Here is a 19533-nt window from a genome sequence, read left to right on the forward strand (position 1 = left end):
GGTCAGAACTCTCCCCAAAATGTTGCCTGATAATAAGCTTGAGGGGTTAGCCCCAATCTGTCCGTTTAAATATTCTTAGAAAACTCTTGCTCCAAGGCAAAAAAAATGATGTTATTGGTATATTTTCAGGTGAGTATCAGACTTAGGAATGGAAAGGGATCAACCATTATTGAGCAATTATGACTCAGATGTTTTATGTCTATTATTTTGTTTAATCTTTATCAAAAGCCTATGTATATGGACAAGTATTAGTTAGGATTAGTGTTAAGCTACTATAATAAATAAACCCTCAAATTTCAGTGGCTTAACACAATAGATTGTTTTTCCTTTACAAAACCAGTCCAGTTTAGTTCCAGACAACAATATCAAGGATGGGGTAAGTGGAAGCGTGGAGCCCCTGCCCTACACACAGATGTGGGAGCCCAGGCTGGTGAGCTCTGCCTTCTACAGTATGTGGCTTCCAAGTTTGCCTTTTGCTTTTGGTAATTTTATTCTTTTAGCACTATACATTCATATTTACTCAACATCAAGTTATATGCTTTTTTTTCATAGTTTTATTGATGTATAATTGATATATAACATTATATTAGTTTAAGGTATACGACATAATGATTTGATATATGTATATACTGCAAAATGATTACCACAATAAATCTAGTTAACATCTGTCATCATAAATAGTTACAAATTTTTCCTATGATGAGAACTTTTAAGATCTACTCTCTTAGCAACTTTCAAATATATAATCCAGTATTGTTAACCGTGGTCGCTATGCTGTACATGACATCCCAGAACTTAGTTATTTTATAACCAGAAGTTTGTACCTTTTGATCACCCTCACCCATTTCCCCCACCCCACACCGCCTACCTCTGCCGGCCACCAATCTGTTCTTTGTTTCTGAGTTTGTTTTTTTTAGATTCCACATATAAGTAAGTTCATACGGTATTTATCTTTTTCTAACTTATTTCACTTAGCATAATGCCCTTAAGGTCCATCCATGTTGTCGCAAAAGACGGGATTTCCTTCTTTTTTGTGGCTGAGTGATACTCCATTGTATGTGTATAGATATATATCTTACTACATTTTCTTTATCCTTTCATCCACCGTTTGGTACTTAGGTGGTTTCCATGTCTTGGTTCTTGTAAAGGATGCTTCTGTGAACATGGGGGTGCAGATACCTCTTCAAGATAGTGGTTTTGTTTGCTTTGGCTATATGCCCAGAAGTGGAATTGCTGGATCATATGATAGTTCTATTTTTAATTAAAAAATTTTTTTTTTCCTGAGGAAAACTCTTCCTGAGCTAACATCTGTGCCAATCTTCCTCTATTTTTGACTACGTGGGCCACCAGAACAGCATGGCTGCTCACAGAACTGTGTAGGTCCATGCCCGGGAACTGACCCCTGGGCCGCCAAAGTGGAGTGCACTGAACTTAACCACTAGGCCACCGGGGCTGGCCCTATTTTTAATTTCTTGAGGAATCTTCATACTGTTTTCCATAGTGGCTGCACCAATTTACCTTCCCACCAACAGAGCACAAGGGTTCCCTTTTCTCCACATCCTCGTCAACACTTGTTATTTCTTGTCTTTTGGAGAATAGCCATTTTAACAGTTATGAGGTGATATTGAATTGTGGTTTTGATTTGCGCTTTCCTGATCGTTAGTAATGTTGAGCACCTTTTCATGTACCTCTTGGCCTTCTGTATGTCTCCTTTGGAAAAATGGCTATTCAGATCCTCTCCCCATTTTTTAATGGGATTAATTTTTCCTGTTGATTTGTATTAGTTCTTATATATTTTGGATATTAACCCCTTATCAGATATATGATTTGCAAATATTTTCTCCGGTTTGGTAGGTTGCCTTTTCACTTTGTTGATTTTGCTGTGCAGTTTTGTTTTCCTTTGCCGTGCAGAAGCTCTTAAATTTGCTGTAGTCCCTTTTATTTATTTTTGCTTTTACTGCCTTTGCTTTTGGTGTCAAATCCAAACAATCATCACCAAGACTGAGGTCAAGGAGCCTACGGCCCATGTTTTCTTCTAGAAATTTTATGGTTTCAGGTCTTATGCTCAAATCCTTGATCCGTTCTGAGTTAATTTTTGTGTCTGATGTCAGAGAGTGGTCCAGTTTCACTCTTTTGCACGTGGCTGTCCAGTGTTCCCAACACATTTCCGTATAAGTTCCCAATAAGTTTTCTCTTATTGAAGAGACTGTCCTTTCCCCATTGTATATTCTTGGCTCCTATATAATAAATGAATTAATCATATATGTGTGGGTTTATTTCTGGGCTCCCTGTTCTGTTCCATTGATCTATGTTTCTTTTTATGCCAGACTATTCTGTTTTGATTACTATAGCTTTATAATATAGTTTGAAATCGGGAAGTGTGATACCTCCAGCTTTATTCTTCTTTCTCAAGATTGCTTTGGCTATTCAGGGTCTTTTGTGGTTCCATACAAATTTTAGGATTGTTTTTTCTATTTCTGTGAAAAATGCCATTGGAATTTTGATAGAATCTGTGAATTGCTTTTGGTAGTGTGGACATTTTAACAGTATTAATTCTTCCAATCTGTGAGCATGGAATAGGTCTCTTTATTTGTGTCTTCTTAAATTCCTTTCATCAATATCTTGTAGTTTTCAGCATACAAATCTTTCACCTCTTTAGTTAAATTTATTCCTAGGTATTTTATTCTTTTTGATACAGTTGTGAATGGGCTTGTTTTCTTCATTTCTCTTTCTGATAGTTTGTTGTCAGTGTATGGGCATGCAACTGATTTTTGCGTATTGATTTTCGTATCCTGCAACTTTACTGAATTCATTTATTAGTTCTAACAGTTTTTTTATGGAGTCTTTGGGATTTTCCATGTATGATATGTCATCTGCAAATAGAGACCATTTTACTTCTTCTGTTCTGACTTGGATGCCTTTTATTTCTTCTTCTTGCCTGATTACTCTGGTTAGGACTTCTAGTGCTGTGTTGATGAAAGTGGCGAGAGTGGGCATCCTTGACTTGGTCCTGACCTGAGAGGAGGGGCTTTCAGCTTTTCGCCACTGAGTATGGTGAGTACCAGTGACTTTGAGGCTTGTGTTTCATTGCAGCTCTCACCTGAGCTGAATCAAAGTGTTGGCGTTTGTAGCAGTGTTATTTCCTTACTTTATTGGAAAGCAGCTGGGACTAGAAGGCAATTCCGATTCCTCTGCAAGCTGAATGTCTGTGATTCTGTGTGACAGTGCTCTTAGCTCTATTTTTGCTCTACTTGTCCCTTTACAAGTGCAAAGGAGAAAAAAATTGGTTTTGAGAGCCTGTCTGGGGGTCTGAATCAGAGAAGCCTGGGATCTCAGCGCATGCAGGGCTTCTAGAGGCCACCCGTTGGCCCCTCCACAGCGTGCCCAGCAGGCAGCAGTGCACACTTGACCACTTCTGTGGGCAGGAAGGCTCATTCTGTACTGACACTGATGCTACCAGCCTCCCACTGACCCCCGCCCCCGGCAGTTTTCTAGAAGACGTTGTAAGAGCATGGACTTCCTGCCCACTGGCCCCTGCAGTGATAGTGGTCCACTGAGGACTGGTGCTCCACGCCTCGTCATGATCAAGTCGTGGAGTGAATGGGTCAGCAGAGAGCACAGGGTTTGGGTCAGAGCTACACAGGTGGTGTGCTCCCAGCCTGAAAAAGGCCTCATCAGGCGAAATGCCTTGATCTCTGGCACGCATGAGTACTCCCGACCATGTACCATCCAGAGCAAAATCACATTTCTGTGTGCTGTTAACAGAAAATGCAGCTTTCACAAAGCGTAAGTGGCCTTGGCAACCTGCACTTCCAGGAGTGCTTGATTCCCATGGCCCAGCCCTGATTCTCAGGACCTTCTAAGCTCTTTTTTTTTTGCCTTTAAAAATTTGACTTTTACCGCTCAAACCTTCATCGTACACCACTTGTATCTAGTTTTACCACCCTGCCTATTTAATCCTCTTGTGCTTTCCTTGACATTGTGAGAAGCTTTTAATGGACACAGTTTGCTTGCAAAATAGAAACAATCAGCTGTATTTTGAAAGTAGCTTTGCTGTAAATCATGCCAACCGTGTGTTCGTCTTCTGTCGTTGAGGTGCTGATGGTTGATCTTGACATTCTAAAATAGGAACGCCAGCTTCAGACGTAGCTACTTCTAAAACTTAAGAAAGAGCAAAGCAGTAAAGTTGGTTGCAACACAAACTTCTCCCAAAATGTCAGAAAAAAATAACTGAAGAGTATGTAAAAGTGAAAATCCTGGCTTGATGGATTCGTTATTTCAGTCTTTTCTGGTCCTGAGAAATGATCAGCTGCCTTGAGAAGTTCATGGCTCGTAGAGCTGGAAACACCTCAAAGGAGAGCATGGTAGGAAGAGGTAGTTCACAAAGGAAGGAAGAAAGAAAACCTTTAATATTCAGGAATTAAAAAATACTAAATCTGCAGATTATCTGCCTCAAATTCTTTTTGGAAAGAAACGGTAGATAAATAATTCATGTTGCCTGTTTAAACACGTGACATACGGAATAAAAGGTCTTGTTGGTAGAATGCGTACAGTCAGTAGGCTGACGGATGCTGCTCTGCCGTTTGTCACTGCCGAATTGTACCTGGGCAAACCAGCATGGATGTTTTTTAAACATATAATTACGACTGTATGTGCTTTGATTGCTAGATCTGAAAAGTGCTGGTACTGTCATCAGATGACGGGGTTTGAGAATAATTTTTTAGAATAATTGTGTTTGTTGTCAGACCTTCTCCAGTTGTGGGTTGTTGCACACATCCCCTTGGCCCCTTGTTCCCAACAGAACTGCGATTCTGTTCAGGCCTCCACCCTCTGCCTCCCAGTGCAGGCCTCCGCCGGTAGGTGAATCCTGGTTGGTTTCACCCAATTGTTGTGACCCTTGCCCGGGGCCAGGGATTGTTTTGGGAGTGGGCATGTGACACAGTTCTGGCCGTTAGACGTTCGGGGAGGTGTGCTGGAGGGTTTCTGGAAAGGCTTCCTTGCTTCCAGTGGAAGTGAACAGGCTGTCCCATCTGCCTCTGCACGTTGCAAGTGTGGCTGCAGTGCCTCGGAGTGTGGTCACTATCTTAAGACCCTTGAGGGAAGCCATCCTAGGGACAGGACAAACACAGAGGATGGCGGAGAGCCCAGAGATGGAAAGATGCCGCTTCCTGATGACGCCTAGGAGTTGCTGAATTAACTCCCCTGGAGCTGCTGTTCCTGACCCTGTGACTTGTTAATGTGAGACTGTTGGTGAGTCCCTTTGTGTTAGCTGGGGTTTTCTGTTGCCTGCAGTCAAGCCGTCTTCACAGATACATTAATTATTTAAGATAAAACAAAAAATAAAACTCAGACTGAACAAAGGTTACCACGACCGTGTCTCGTTTATACCATATCTACGAGTGACATTCCGCCTGGTCAGTGGTGAGGTTTTTCTGCCTAATGCATTTCATCATGAATGCGTTTGTGCTTCTTCCTCACCACCTACAGAGGGAGCCCCCACGAGGAGGACCAATGTCTTTTAGTGCTACAGCACTCGTTAGAATATTGGTTTGGCTGCTTTAGCAGAAGTGAAAGAACAGTGACTTAAAAAGTTTGTAAGATTGTTTTTTCTCTCCTAGAACAGTTGGAGCTGGTAGGCACTCAAGGAGATGGGTGGCCTGCCGCATGGGGTCATCTAAGGTTCTTCTCTGTGATCCACTAGGATGTTGACCCACGTGCATCAAGAAAGCTGGCTCACCACCATGCCACTGATTCAGAACGTGGGAAAGGGGAAGAAGGAAGGGCAGAGGGGGATAGGGCAGGTGGCCTCCTTTTGACCTAGAATTGCACACATTCCTTTCAATCACAGCTCATCGGCCAGAACTTGGTCATATGACAACAGCTAGTTGTAAAGGAGTCTGGGAAATATTATCTCTAGCTGGGTGGTCATGTATCTGGCTAAAACCTAGTTAGTAAGAAGGAGAGAGTAGACACCGGGGGACAGTTAGAAGTGTCTGCCACGTAGTGTGTCCTCGACAGTGACGAGGAAGAACATGACAAGGACAGAGCACTAGGTGCCACTCTCTGATTGTGAAGCAAGGGTTTGAGCCCTGAGGGCCAGGCTCCCTGAGCATCCTGGAGCCTTGTGGCAGTTCTGACCTGTCCCAGCCTCTCTTCTGGTCAGCCAAGACATTTGAACCAGGTGGTGTTTAAAGCCTCTTCAGAGCAAGCCCCGATGGCTTAGCGGTTAAAGTTCAGTGCGCTCCACTTCAGCAACCTGGGTTTAGTTCCCTGGAATGGAACCACACCCAGTTGCCATGCTGTGGCAGTGGCTCACGTAGAAGAACCAGAAGAACTTACAACTGTACTCAACTATGTAGTGGGGCTTTGGGGGGAAAAGGAAGGGAAAAAAAAGGAGGAAGATTGGCAACAGATGTTAGCTTAGAGCAAATCTTCCCCTGCAAATAAATAAATACATAAATAAAACTACTTCAAACTCTGACTTTCTCTGGCATGGTCCCACTAGCATCCTATTTCTAAAGTGAGGGCAGAAACAAGGGGGCAGCAGGGTGAGTACTTCACATATGGGTGTTGGCTATTGAAACCGTTAAGAGAAGTCACTAACTTTTATTGAGTGCACGTGGAGCCGGATATGGGGCTGTGTCCCTTACACGTACTAACCCCATTAGCCCTTACACAACCTATGAGATGGAGCCTGTGATTGTTCCCATTTCATACATGGGGAAACTGGGCCTCAGTAAGGGTTGGAGAAGGACTCTAGACCTAACATCTGACCCCTGAGGCCACGCACTTGGCCACGCGTTGTGGGAAGGCCTGGGACTTGAGGTGGGACTTGTGGGGTGTGGCCCGATCAGAGCCAGCCCTGAAAGCAGGGTGGATGAGCATTGGGCCTGAGGCTACCCTTTATCCATCTGCAGCATTGATTGGCCCCCTGCTGGTTACCCAAAAGCTAGGCTGTTGCCATTCCTGTCACATCTGGGCATGACGTTGTTATGGGTCACATCACCCCTCACTACCCCAGGGTAGAAGACAAGCTATGCTTCAGGAAGAGAGTGCACAGGTGAGAGAGGAGCCCTGGGAGGGTCCCCTGTGGGACAAAGTGCAGAATGTTCAAGGGGAGGCACACCACATGGCTAGTAGTCCTGAGGAGCAGGGAGGTCTCAGGGCCTGCTCCTGTTCTGTATTTCTGAAGGAGGCTGGCACTGGGAGGAGAGAGCCCTGACCCTAGAAAATGAGGGTCAGTCCATGAAGTGGGCCTGTCCGTCAAGCTGGAAGTGCTTGGTCGTGGGGATCCTGGGATCAAACCTCTTCCTGCTCCACCTGGAGCTCAGTGGCATTGTGCCCTGAAGGGACTCCTGGGAGGGCCTGGGCATCAGTGCGTGTGCAACTCTTGGTTGGTGCCTGGACTAACCCCCTCCTTCCCCTCGCTCCTCTCACTCGAGCTATGCAACCCTCCCCCCACCCCCCAACAGTGGTCTTACTTAGTGCTGTTTCTGTTTTCCTAAAATGTGATTACAAATGCACCAGCTCCAGGGTCCGGCTCCGTGGCCGAGTGGTTAAGTTCGCGCGCTCCGCTGCGGCGGCCCAGGGTTCAGATGCTGGGTGCGGACATGGCACCACTCGTCAGGCTACACTGAGGCGGTGTCCCACATCCCACAACTAGAAGGACCTGCAACTAAGATATACAACTGTGTACGGGGGGGTTTTGGGGAGATAAAGCAGAAAAAACAAACAAACAAACAAAAAACAAATGCATCAGCTCCAGTCTGCTCTGCAAGCTTAAGCTCTGTCCGAAAGCCTGGCTACCCTCTCTGGGCCTCAGTGTTGTCTCCTCCCCAACCACACCCCCCCTCACTCCGCTCCCCGCTCCTCCCAGCCCCCGTGGCACTGGTTTCATATGGCCTGATGGTGTATTTACTCATTGCTCCACTGACCAGACTGTGAGCTTCCATTTTTTTTCACTTTTTTTCCACTTTTTTTTTTTTTACTTTTAATTTCCCACATACACAAAAGCAGAGAGGGTCGTGTGATGCACCCTCAAGGATCCATCACCTAGCTTCAACAATTGTCAACATTTTGCCAATCTTGTTTCCTTGATTCCTCCTCAGCATGCTCCCCGCTCCTAGAATATTTTAAAGCAATTCCTAGATCTCATATCATTTCTCCCATAAACTTTCGTACATTTCAGCTGTGAGCTTCAAGGTGGCAGAAGCTGTGTCCTGTGTCCTGAGCACTTGGGACGGTGCCCGACAACATACTGGCCCTTGGGGAATAGGTTGGTTTGGGTCGACTTTATTGACTGGATGAATGAAGTGGTTTCAACCTTTAGACCCAAGCCTGCAAATTAGCTGAATTCGGATAACTGGGATGTGAATAACTGCTGGGAGCCCACAGCCTCCTTGGTGCCTGTCCCGCTGCCTGGGGTTTCCAGGAGGTTCTGAATCTGTCATTCATTCATCAGACTTTAGGGTTGGTTTATTCTTAGCCAAGCATCTTTGATTTTGCAATTAAACTCTACTTTGAGGTGACCTTGGACAAGGGAAGATTATTAAGATGTAGCTTTTACCTTTGCTTGGTTCGTATTTAGTTCACAATTATAAATGAGGTGTTTTTTTTTTTAAATTATAATGCTGTATTTACTTAGGCCAAAATTATTAGGACCAAAAAAAAAAAATCAAAGCATAGAATACATTTTAAAGCATTTTTTTAAATACCATCTTTCTATTCCTGGTAACGGTATTTTAACTACACAAATGAGAGGTAATTGAGTGCACGTTTTTCTTTCAAGCAGTCGTGGTCATGTCTGAAACCCTACATTCTGTACACTTTGAAGGGGCCCCTGAGACCGCAGTCCCTAGATGTGGCATTTCCAGCTCTTATGAGGTGAAAACCCAGGCCAGGACGTGGGCTCTGGAACTCGCTGGCGTAGGACGGGAGCTTGTAGAAATGCCTCTGACGTGTTCCTTTTTCCTCTTCATCCAGAAATGGTATTTATCATAATATAATGGCAACTACCTGGTAACGAGTACTTTTTTAAAGAATTTTATTCTAAAATATTTTCTTTCACTGTTCAAATCTGTTGTAAAGCTGAGTTAGCTGAGCTTTCTGTTTGTTTTATTTTTTGCTGTTTCATGAGGAATTCAGAGTTATTCTCTTTCTTGATTAAGGTCTTTTTACCGTGTGGTTTAGCGCAGGGGGCTGAGGCTGTACCCAGGAGACGGCTGATGACTGGAAACTTATATGTTCAGCCTATAACATAAGATAGTTGTTTCCACTGAAATGTTTATAGGCATTGGATTTGTTCCTGATGCCGTGTTGAGCCAGGAGCATCCGTGCCGTGGAAGGTGATGGGACTTGAAAGGTGTTTGAGGCTTAGATGTGGGAGCTGTGCTGAAGGAGGCTGTCACCCCTCAGCGCCTCACCCTGATGTTGTGGCAGTGAATTCCCGCGGACTTCCCTTTCTGGGTGTGAGTGAGCGGGCTGCAAGGCTTCTGCTGTGGGCCCAGAGTCCTGGCTGTCACTTGGCATGACTTGGACTGGTCTGATGGGGTGTCTGGAGGGGCTGCAGTAGACCTGGGGGGGTGTGCCTACAGAGCCCCCATGGAGGGAGGATGCAGGAAGATGGCCAGAAGGGAGCCCAAGGATTGCATGACCTCTTGAGTGGCTGCATGAGCCTCTTCCCTAGGGATGGAAAAAGATAAAGGGGGCTCTGGGAAATGGGGCCGGAGCTGGGGCCACAGAGAGAGCCCATTGGCTGGTAGTCCTTGTCCTCCTAGCATGAGGCCAGCAGAGGCTGAGAAGCATGTTCCAGGCTGGAAAACCTGTGGTGAGGCAGGGACACCACAGCTGAGTCAGCTGCAAGGAAGGCTTGCCGTGGTGGAGGAGCCGGGAACAGGCTGCAGACGTGGCTGCCTGCCCCGACGGCTGGGGCCAGTGAGGAGGGAAGTGGGCAGTGGCCAGGCTTTGGAAGAGGAACCACAGCATGGAGCAGAAGCAGCAGCTCAGGGCAAGGGGTGAGTCTTTGTCTTTAGATGGGGGTGTCGGGGCCTGTCAGGTTCCTCCAGAGCCCGGAGTCAAACACAATGTACTGACTCTGTGCCAAGTGCTCTGCATATCATGATCTTTGCTCCTCACCACCTTCTTTCTCTTTGATACTCCTATCCCCACTTTTGTTTAAAGATTGGGATCCTGAAACTCAGAAAACTGAAGCCAGGCAATTGTCCAGTGTGCACACAGAAAACAGCCGCAGATCAGGGAGCTGACCGCAGAGCTGCCGGTCTCTAAGCCTCCCGCTCTCCACTACACCAGGCCTCCTTTCGGTCTCTTCCACCGAGGAGGTGGCCCCAGTGAGGAAACACCCCAGGGTGGGATCGTGCCCCCAGTGCCCACGCTGGACACACGCATGCGTACGCACACACATTGGGGCCCAGCTCCAACTGCAGACACAAACTTCAAATCCACGTGGATTTTGGATTACATCATCATTTTTAGCCATTTGAAAAAATGTAAGAACAAAGCATGACCTTCCTCTCTAAGTTTTCTCGGGAAATTGGCTCCAGAAGAAGGCATGTGTTTTTCCCTGGGCTCAGTGTCGATCTCCCCCACCCGGGGCCATGTGCGCTTTAGGCTGGTCCTAGCACAACTGGAAGTAAGGGGATTCTGACCATTGCTTGGCATTTGGCATTTGGAGGCTGCCAAAGGAGAGTCAGAAGGGGGAGGGCGTAACTACCCAGAGAGTGCCAGGGGCAAGAGTGGGTGTTCCCAGATCCAGGCCTGTGCCATCAAGTGAAAAGCCAGAGATACGCAGAGATGTCAGGAGCCCAAAAACTAAAAGCAGTAAGGCAGTCACGTGATCCCAGCCATCTGGTTCACCCAACATATCCTCAGTGTTTTAAATCTAGAACTAAATATAGCCCATTTCTCCAAAAGCACTCAGCACATTGTGGAATGTAGACAAGATGGAGCTTTGCGCCTGGGGCCTGCAGATGAGGCTGTGGAGACGTAGGCCCTGGCTCAGAATTTCCTGGTAAAGACGCAAGGTATTCCCTCTCTATTGGGTCAGATTTTGCTTTGTTTCAGACTCTGAAAACTTAGTGGCTTAAAACAGCAACCGTTACATTTGCCTGTGATCTGTGGGTTGGCCATGCACCTCTTTTAGTCCGGGCTGACTCTCCCGATGTCCATCTATTGGTGGTGTGGCGGGGCTGGATGGGGGGGATGGCCTCGCACACGTGCGTGGTGATTGGCAAGCTGATTGTTGAAAGAGAACCTCAGCCAGGACTGCTTGCCTTGGCTTCTTGTGGTCTCTCCTCCTCCAGCAGCTAGCCTGGGCATCTTCATGTGGTGGTCTCAGTGTTCCAAAGGCAGCAAAGGAGGACAAGCCCCAGTGTGTGAGTACTTTTCAAGCCTCTGCTTGCAGCTCATTTGCTGTTGTCCCATTGGTCAATGCATATACCTTGTCCAAGCTTAGAGTCAGTGTGGGAGGAGACTGCACAAGGCCATGGATACAGAAAGGAAGGAACAAACTGGGGACCATCCCTGCAACAAGTCGATCAGCCTAGGAGCCTGAGATTTAACTCAGGAAATAACAGTTGTCTCCACCTAATGCCCGTCTGAAGACGTCTCTGAACTGTGTTGTGATTAATCCTCGTATGAAAAGGCAGTGTCAGGCAACACCATAGGCGGTGTGCTTAGCAGTTCTAGTGGCCTCATCTGCCAATAAGTGTGATGGAAAATCCCCTGAGAGGCTGGAGGCAGGAAGTGGTTGAAGGGCCAGACCTGGCCCGGCACCGGAAGACGGGCTCTCACCTCCTACACCCAAACGCAGAGTGGCCAAGAGGCAGGTCTGGTCTCTGAGATGCTAAAGCAAGACATGCCACAAGGCTCAGAAACCAGGGTGGGTGGTTTCCCAGGGCCAGCAAGTTTGCTTCCCAGGCTCAGAGTGAGAGGCTGAAGACAGCCGGAGCTACAGAGGGAGGGATTTGGACAAGAACATGTGAACACTCAGTACTCACGTACCTAGAGGAGCCAACCAACAGGTTAAGAAACTCTAGTCCTGTTTCCCGGGAGGAGGGAAGAAACAGCAAAGTGAACTGATAGAAGATGAGCAGGTAATGAAGCTAGTACCGCCATTTTCTTTAGAATGTCTACCATACGCTGGAGATTGTACTTAGCCTTTTAATTTACTCCTCACAACATCTGGAGGGAATTAGTCCCGATTTACAGATCAGCAAACTGAGTCTCAGAGAGGTTAAGTAACTTGGCCTATGCCACCAAGCTCAGTGTTCTGACTCAGATATGTCTGACTCCACGTGCTGTGCCCCTTTCTCTGCACCACACTGCTGGTGTGGTCCCACAAGAACATCTTTAGGCAGCAAGGACTGCAGAACCCTCCTAACAGTGGAACTCTGAAAGACCCCCAAAGGCCATCTGCCAGGCAGAACTCTTGAAGATGCTCATGTAAAGGGAAAGGAGACCTTCCAAAGACGGCATTGGCCTCAACAGAAGGGGGTAGCATATTAGAGGGTGAGGAAGGCATGAAGAAGAGCCCCAGCATGTTTGTTGTTGGGGGTACAGGGGCCCCCAAAAGGAGACATCGGCTCTGTGCCCTCTCCCCATCCTGTGATCTAATCTCACCCACGCACCCCACTCACGTTCCCCAAATTAAAAGGATCACCCTGTAAGAAGATCATTGATAAAGAAGAATAGATTCAATCAGGAGTGACTGAGATAAGGAGAGGTTCTGAAACCCACAGGCTGTTTAGCCAGGAGGGCTGGCCATCCTCAGGATCTAAGAAGCTGGCATGTGCCAAAGTTAGCTGATTGTGTGTGGATCCATAACTAGAATCAGTGTGTGGACACTGAGGGAGACCCTATAACACATGAAAAAGAACTTTAGAGGCACGGAGATCTTGCTTTGTATCTCGTTACCACAACTTAATAACCTTGCACCCTGGAGTTTGGGTTTCCTGCCTGTGTGTTAGAAACGCAATTGCCTGCCCTGCAGAGCATGAACGGGGTGAGGTCGAGGGCCCCACAGTCAAGGGCAGCTGGCTTCCACTGTGCTCAGTGAGTGGAAACCCGGGGAAAGTTCCTGTTTCCTGGAGGAGCAGAGCAAAGGTCGGAGGCTGCCTGGCAGGAAGCTGCTGAGGGCCTCCACCCTGGGGAAGGGTGGCCGAGGGAGCGCTGAGAGTCCACCCAAGTGGGGTATGTTTAGAAACACTGGCCAGTATCAGCAGGTGACTGTTGTCGCCTTCCATGCTCCTCTCCTGGGAGCTGTCCAGAGTGGAGGGCAGAGAGACTGTGACTTTGATTTGACTGTTGTTTTTTTTCCTTTGGGGAGAGTTTACTGTTGAACCATCGGATGAGCATTGCCAAGGACACGCCCAAGGTCAAGGGTACAAGAGAGTGGACTATGATGACTCTCAGAGACCTCAGGCAAGGATCAGGGGCCCAGAGCTACCCAGGCTTGATGTGTTATATCTAGGATTGGGGTTCGTCGGCATCCAGGGTTGCCCCAGGAGGGAACCCTGCAGGGCCACGGTCAGATGGCCCACATTCTGTCTCTTACTGTGACCTTGGCCTCCTCGGGAATTCAGTGCAGAAGTCCTGGCCGCAGCTTCTCACCAAGCACAGATTCTGCGGAGATGCCTTCCAGTCTGTGCATGTCCTTTCAAACGCCCTTGGGTGAAGCCTTTGGGGAGTTTGAATTTTGGAAACAGAAAACGTTTCTTTGGGGCCCCAAATATGTTAAATCCTGGGTGGGATCAGCCAGAATAGTGTTGTTTTAGCCAGAGACGCAGAGAGCTTGTGGGCTGGTGAGTCCGCTCCAGGGCAGGGGGAGCAGTGTCCCCAAGAGGGGTTGCAGGTCATCTTGGGACACTGGGCACTGGCCGTTGGTTAGGGGTGGTGACTAAAGGGACAGACGCAGTGCTTATTTGCAGGTGTGAAAATGGGATCTGTTTGTTAACAGAGATGCTGGTCGCCCAATGTACCGGCTCAGTTGTGACGTGCAAGTGTGTTTTCATCAATCTTTTAGCAAATGTTCTCTTTTGGTGGCCAGTCCTGATAAATCCCTTTAAAGGGGTAGTTCTTAGACTCCCCTGCAGGACCCTTGGGGGAGCAAGTAAGAGACTCGAGGGGTCTGGCTACTGCTTCATTCCCTGCAGATATGCTTTTTTGAAAAACCACTTTGTTGAGATATAATTCACATAGCATACAATTCACCCAAAGCGTACGGTTCAGTAGCTTTTAGTATTTTCCCAAAGTTGTGCGACCCTCTGGTAAAACAGAGCTTTACCTGGTTTTACCTGTTGGGGCTCTGAAGGGGACTGTATTTGAAGGAGGAAGATTCTGCTGCGAAAATCAGGTTTGAGATTACCGTTATAATCTTACTGGAGTTGAAGAGGCTTTTCTGGAGAGACTGTGTTGTTCAAGCTCTATTTCAAACCCCAATGAGACCCGGGAAGTGGAGTTGATATCTAAGACCGATGGGGTAAAACCTGGAGCAGCCAGCTACTTTTTTCACAGAACGGACATTTAAGGCTTCATTCAGCATTTAAAAAAAAATCCTTTTGCACAGTCCTAGTGTGGTTAGAGGAGGTTAGAATGGTGGGGTGGGGCTGCACAAAGACCCATGGATGCAGCCGAAATGGGCTCCGGGGTCCAGGGTGGGGGGAGGTCTCTCATTAGCAGATGGGGTTCCTTGGTGTGGGAACAAATCCTCCTCCGGCACAGGGCACACCCCAGCTGTCCTCTGTAGGCCTTCCTGTGGGACACTTGGTAGCAATTGACGTTCAGGTTAATGATTGAAATTAAAGAAGACAAGAGTCATCTTAGCAAAGAGTTTATCAAAAAAGGTTGAAGATTTAGAAGTTGGGGGTCAGCATGGGTGAGCGTGGGCCAGTCCGTGGAACGACTTCATTGTCTGACCCGCCGTGAGTGCTCCATAAGCTTCCTTACGGTTTTCCTTGGGAAGGTCAGGCCCTGGTGGCCTCATGGAGCATTCACAGGCTGGTTTGCTCTTGCTCGGTTGCAGGGAGCATCCTCTGCTGGCCTTATCTGGGGGCAAAGACAGGAGCCACAGCACGCTGTTGTTGTGCGACCAGGATTCACGCTTCCCTGCCAGAGGACTCGGCTAATTGGATTATTTTCAGTTGACGAACTTGGTTTTCCACCTCAGAACACATGTTTCTTGCCTCTGCTTTATTCACAGGACGTGTTCCCGATTTGAGGTGAAACCATGAAGAGAAAATAGAACAAATAATAATGCTTTTCCGCAGTCGCTTCTTGCTGCTGCTGGCCCTGGCTGCGCTGCTGGCCTTCGTGAGCCTTAGCCTGCAGTTCTGTGAGTATTGGGGTGTTGCCGGGGCGTCGCTGGGGCCTGGGAGGGGAGGGGGCTTTGTTCTGAAAGAAAGGGCCCTTGTGGGGAGGAGGCAAGTAGGCCCCAAAGCCGTTGCTTTCAGATGAACGATGAGGCTGATGGTGGATGGTCTGAGTAGGAATCCTAAACCTCTGGGTGTGCGGTTTTGGCCAGGAGGAGCAAGAGGGCCTCCTGGGCCTGGCGACACGTTTTTGGCTTCTGCATCGATCCCTAAACTGCTGAGTTGTTCTCAAGTCAGGTTACCAAGGCAGAGATGTTGAGTGGCTCAGCTTGTCTCTCGTTGTGCTGAGTCTCACAGAGCAGAGGTGTGTGGCCCGCTGGTTGGTTCTTTGAGGGTTGGGTGTCCATCTTATGTTCAGTGAGCTGGGGGGCTGGAGTTGCTGGGGAAGGTTGGGGGTTAGGTCACCGGGCAGTGGTGACTGTGCATGGGAAGTCCCGTGTGATGAGCCAAGAGCTGATGAACCAGTCTGCGACTCAGCGCCCAGCACTTTGGCCTTCACTGGGAGCTGGTGCGTAGGCTGGGCCCCGCATCTGTGCACCCACTGCTCCCCCGAGAGCGGCCATCCTCACATGCAGGCCCCAGCAACGACTTGGTGGAGCCCTTCCGTGGTGGCCGCGGTCTCTGGGAGGCCCTTAGCCCTCTGTGGCTCCTCTCTCCCCTTGGACTCTATGCCATAGCTTTGCCGAGTCGAGTGGCATTCTCTCCTCGCCAGTCTGTTCTCTGTGCCCGGATCCTGCTGCCCCTCTGCCCGGAGTGCTCGCCTCCTCACCTCCCTCCCATCCTCCCCTCCACATGGTTCACTCAGCCCGTTTCTCCTCCAGGAGGCTTCCATGAGCCCCCACCTGAGTCTGGTGCTTCTTTGATGTACATCCAGGATGCCCTGAATCTGCTCCCCTTCTGCACCAGCCGTGCAGTATCATAATTCTCGGTTCTGTGTCTTTTCCTTCTATAAGACTGTCTGCTCTCTGAGAGCAGGGACCCTGTCCTGTTTCCCTCTATACTCTGGGGACCAGCACTGCCAACCACACAGTCGGTGTTTCGTGAATGTTTGTTAAATGAGTGGATGAATCTACACCTGCTCTGAACAGCAGGCTGACCCTACTTCCCTTCCCTCGTGGGGCTGTCTGCTTGAAGCTGAGGGAATGTCTCTGCATGAGGCTGAGAATTGTGTTTTTGCTGTCGCCTGCCTTCCCTCCATTTTCCCACCTCACCCTGACGGGTGGGAGATGCGTGGTTGGTGCCCATCTCCGCCTGGGACGGCCCCGTGAGGAGGTGGTGTTCCTGTCACAGTTTGACTGATGGAAAGAGCAGGTGGCTCAGCGAGTGGGGTGTTCTGAGTGTGCCGAGGACGTGGGACAGGCTTGGCATTTGGAGTAAGTGGTTTGAAGAGAGGAGGCTTTGAGCAAGTTTCCCTAATTCGCCTCCAATTTGTGACATATTCCGTGCACATGTCTGGTGCACATGACTGGCTATTTGTAATAGTAAGGAGAATTTAAAATACTCATTTTATCCTTCTAGCATAAGGAGAGGTCAAGAGAAGGTGGGCCTGGGAAGTTTACGGATAACTCTAGACGGTTAATGAACCATAAAATAGGAATCCTTTTCAAAAACTAAGTTAGGACTCTGAGTGGTTTGTTTAGCTTTTCATTAAAAATTTTCCATCCTTCGGTTGGAGAGGTGGGAGGTTACAATCGACCTTGATGTTTGTCCTGAGAAGCTGACGGGTTCTGAGCCGTGAGTGTGGGTCACTTGTGTTTGCTGCGTTTCTCTTGCATGAGGTGGTTTCCACGCTGCTGAATTGGCCTGTGTGTTTTGCTTATATAACTCTCCTGAAAGTACCTTCTGTTTGAGGAGAGCCAATTTTCAGCCATAGTTTTTTTAAGGAAAATTTTGCAGGATAAATTAGGCTGCCTGGGTCTGAGCTCTTCACTCTCGGATGCGTCGAAGTTCGGAAAGACATCAGCTATGGACGTTCTTTCTGCTCTTCTATTTCTAGGTAAACTGTAACTTTGGAGTTTACCCATTTCTGTGGAAACGGCGTTTAATTGCCTTATTTATTTAATTACTTTATTGGTTGCTAATTATTATGGCGTAAGAAACTGCACTAATCCATAAGACAAAGGTAGACGCAAAAGTAACTCTCAGAATTGGTCCTTACCCTAAAATACACGGACTTGTTCTGTACCATTTCTTTTGACTAATTTTTGAATACCAAATTAGCACATATAATTATTTTAGGTAATGTGTTTGAGGCAATCAAATATAACTTGGTTTTCTCATGCTTTAAGTGAACAGTATAGTTTCGTTTTCTGAAATGATTATGTATTTTATTTTGTCTTTCGGTAGTTTTCTTTTTCTGATATTTTGAATATGAGAAAGTTATGACCTAGGATACAATTAAAAAATCAGGCTTTTTAAATAAGCATTTCTCCCCCTTGGTACACAAAATGCATACGTGAACCCACATATATTTACTAAGCGCTTATGTGTGTCGGGCATTTGTCTACACTGTCGGGGTGGAAGAGGTAGGAGAAGGGTAGAAAAAAGAGTAAGATACAGTTCATAGTTTCTCAAGATATGTTTATTTTAAATGGTACTAATGACTTGCTACATGCCAATAGCCTTTAATGAAAATTATTCATTTTGTAGTTTCAAGTCCTTGATGTTTTTGAGTTTGGAAACGGGGACATTCTGAAATTCCTGACATTCAAATCGTAGAGGAGAACGAGTAGGGCATAAATATGTCTAGTTATTCCAGCTAAAACGCGTCCAAGTGGCAAAATAACTTCTCAAGTTGAAGGACTCCTTTAGTGCGACAGGGAAAGACTGTGGGCTCCGAGGACTTGCGATTGGTTAGTTATGGTTCTGCTTTTTCTGCTCATTTGCGATCATCCATTTTCCTGCCTCAACCCAGCGTTCCCTTCTGCATATTTTATGCTCATTGCGCCATGTTCCAAGTGGCATTCCCAAGATGGCACCGTGACAGGAGCGCAGGCTCTGGAATCACAGCCTTGGATTTGAATGCTGCTCTGGCACTTAGCAGCCGTGTGCCCCTGGCAAGGTGGACCTCCCAGAGCCTCTGTATCTTCTTCTTCTGTAAAACAGAGTTAATTGTTGCTGCTTTGCAACATCGGTGTGAGAACGGAGACCTTGTGGGAAAACCCTTGGCTCGGGGAAGCATAGTCAACGTAAGCCTTTTGAGCAACAGTACAGAGTGCTGTCATAATGCACCATCCTCAGAATCCAGAGCTCTTGGTGTCCCAAAGGCTGCCAGAAGTCTTATGCCCAAAGTCTTATGTTACTTCAGCCACTTGTCGAGAGAGCTTTTGAAATATATCATACATTTCTTTCTTTCTGATGAGAGTTCATTGGCCATGGTGGAGATCAGTCTACACTGGGCACATGGCACCCATATATGAGGGGTTACCTTCTGGGTGTTTCCCTCATTGACCAGAGCGGCTTCTCAGGGAAATATCTAAGGTGGACTGGAAATTCAGATCCCCAGGTGGAAGAGAGGTGGGTTAACCTGCAGAAGTGAAAGCCAGTGTTGTCTTCAGTATCCGATGAGCCCTCCCTGCAAGAGGAGTCGGACCTGCTCTGTGTGGCCCAGGTGACCGTGGAGACCATGTCAGTTAGGCGTGGGGTAGAGCTTGCTAAGTCAGCGTCGGGTGGAGGCGGAATGGGTGGTGTGCAGAGTCTGGAGCGTCGCTCTGTGAAGAGTAGGATAGTAGGCAGGTCATTGGACCTGATCCCATTTGAAGTCTCTTCGCACTCTGAGGTGTATGAATTTTATCTTGCCTTGTTGAGTCAGTGTCATGAGTATGCACAACTTTCCTTGAGTTTGTAAACGCTCCTTGAGTTTCCACTGAGTGCCAGGTGCTGGGCTGGGAGTTTAATCTCTTGAGGCCACAGGAGCTGTCTGTGGAGGGGAGGGAATCACGGACGGACACCTGGAACAGTGTACAGTGTGCTAGGACAGGTAAGAGGCAGCAACATGTAAGGTAAGGTGGGAAAGAACATGGACCCTGGAGCCAGATAGCCTCGATCAAGTCCCGGTCCTGCCGCTTCCCCACTGTGTGACCTCAGGCATGATGTTTACCCTCTCCACGCTTTGGTTTCCTCATCTGTAAAATGGGGATAATGAGAGTTC

The 19533-nt window shown here is 47.6% G+C and overlaps 1 protein-coding gene across 6 annotated transcripts in view; it reads left to right on the forward strand.

Annotated features, from left to right (window-relative positions):
- The window catches only part of PXYLP1 (2-phosphoxylose phosphatase 1), a 68066-nt gene that overhangs the window by 18326 nt on the left and 30207 nt on the right, over positions 1–19533 (forward strand). For 3 of the 6 annotated variants that reach the window (XM_070576196.1, XM_070576197.1, XM_070576198.1), the window contains one exon: positions 15215–15346. In XM_070576196.1, coding sequence (XP_070432297.1) covers positions 15268–15346 — 79 coding nt within the window. In that variant the 5' untranslated portion in view covers positions 15215–15267. Of the gene's footprint in view, positions 1–959; positions 3055–10905; positions 11040–15214; positions 15347–17094; positions 17380–19533 lie in introns of those variants that run through there. The other 3 variants (XM_008529257.2, XM_070576199.1, XM_008529263.2) reach the window with 3 other exon arrangements.

The sequence above is a fragment of the Equus przewalskii genome, chromosome 15 (genome assembly GCF_037783145.1).
Source record: "Equus przewalskii isolate Varuska chromosome 15, EquPr2, whole genome shotgun sequence".
Classification (NCBI taxonomy): domain Eukaryota; kingdom Metazoa; phylum Chordata; class Mammalia; order Perissodactyla; family Equidae; genus Equus; species Equus przewalskii.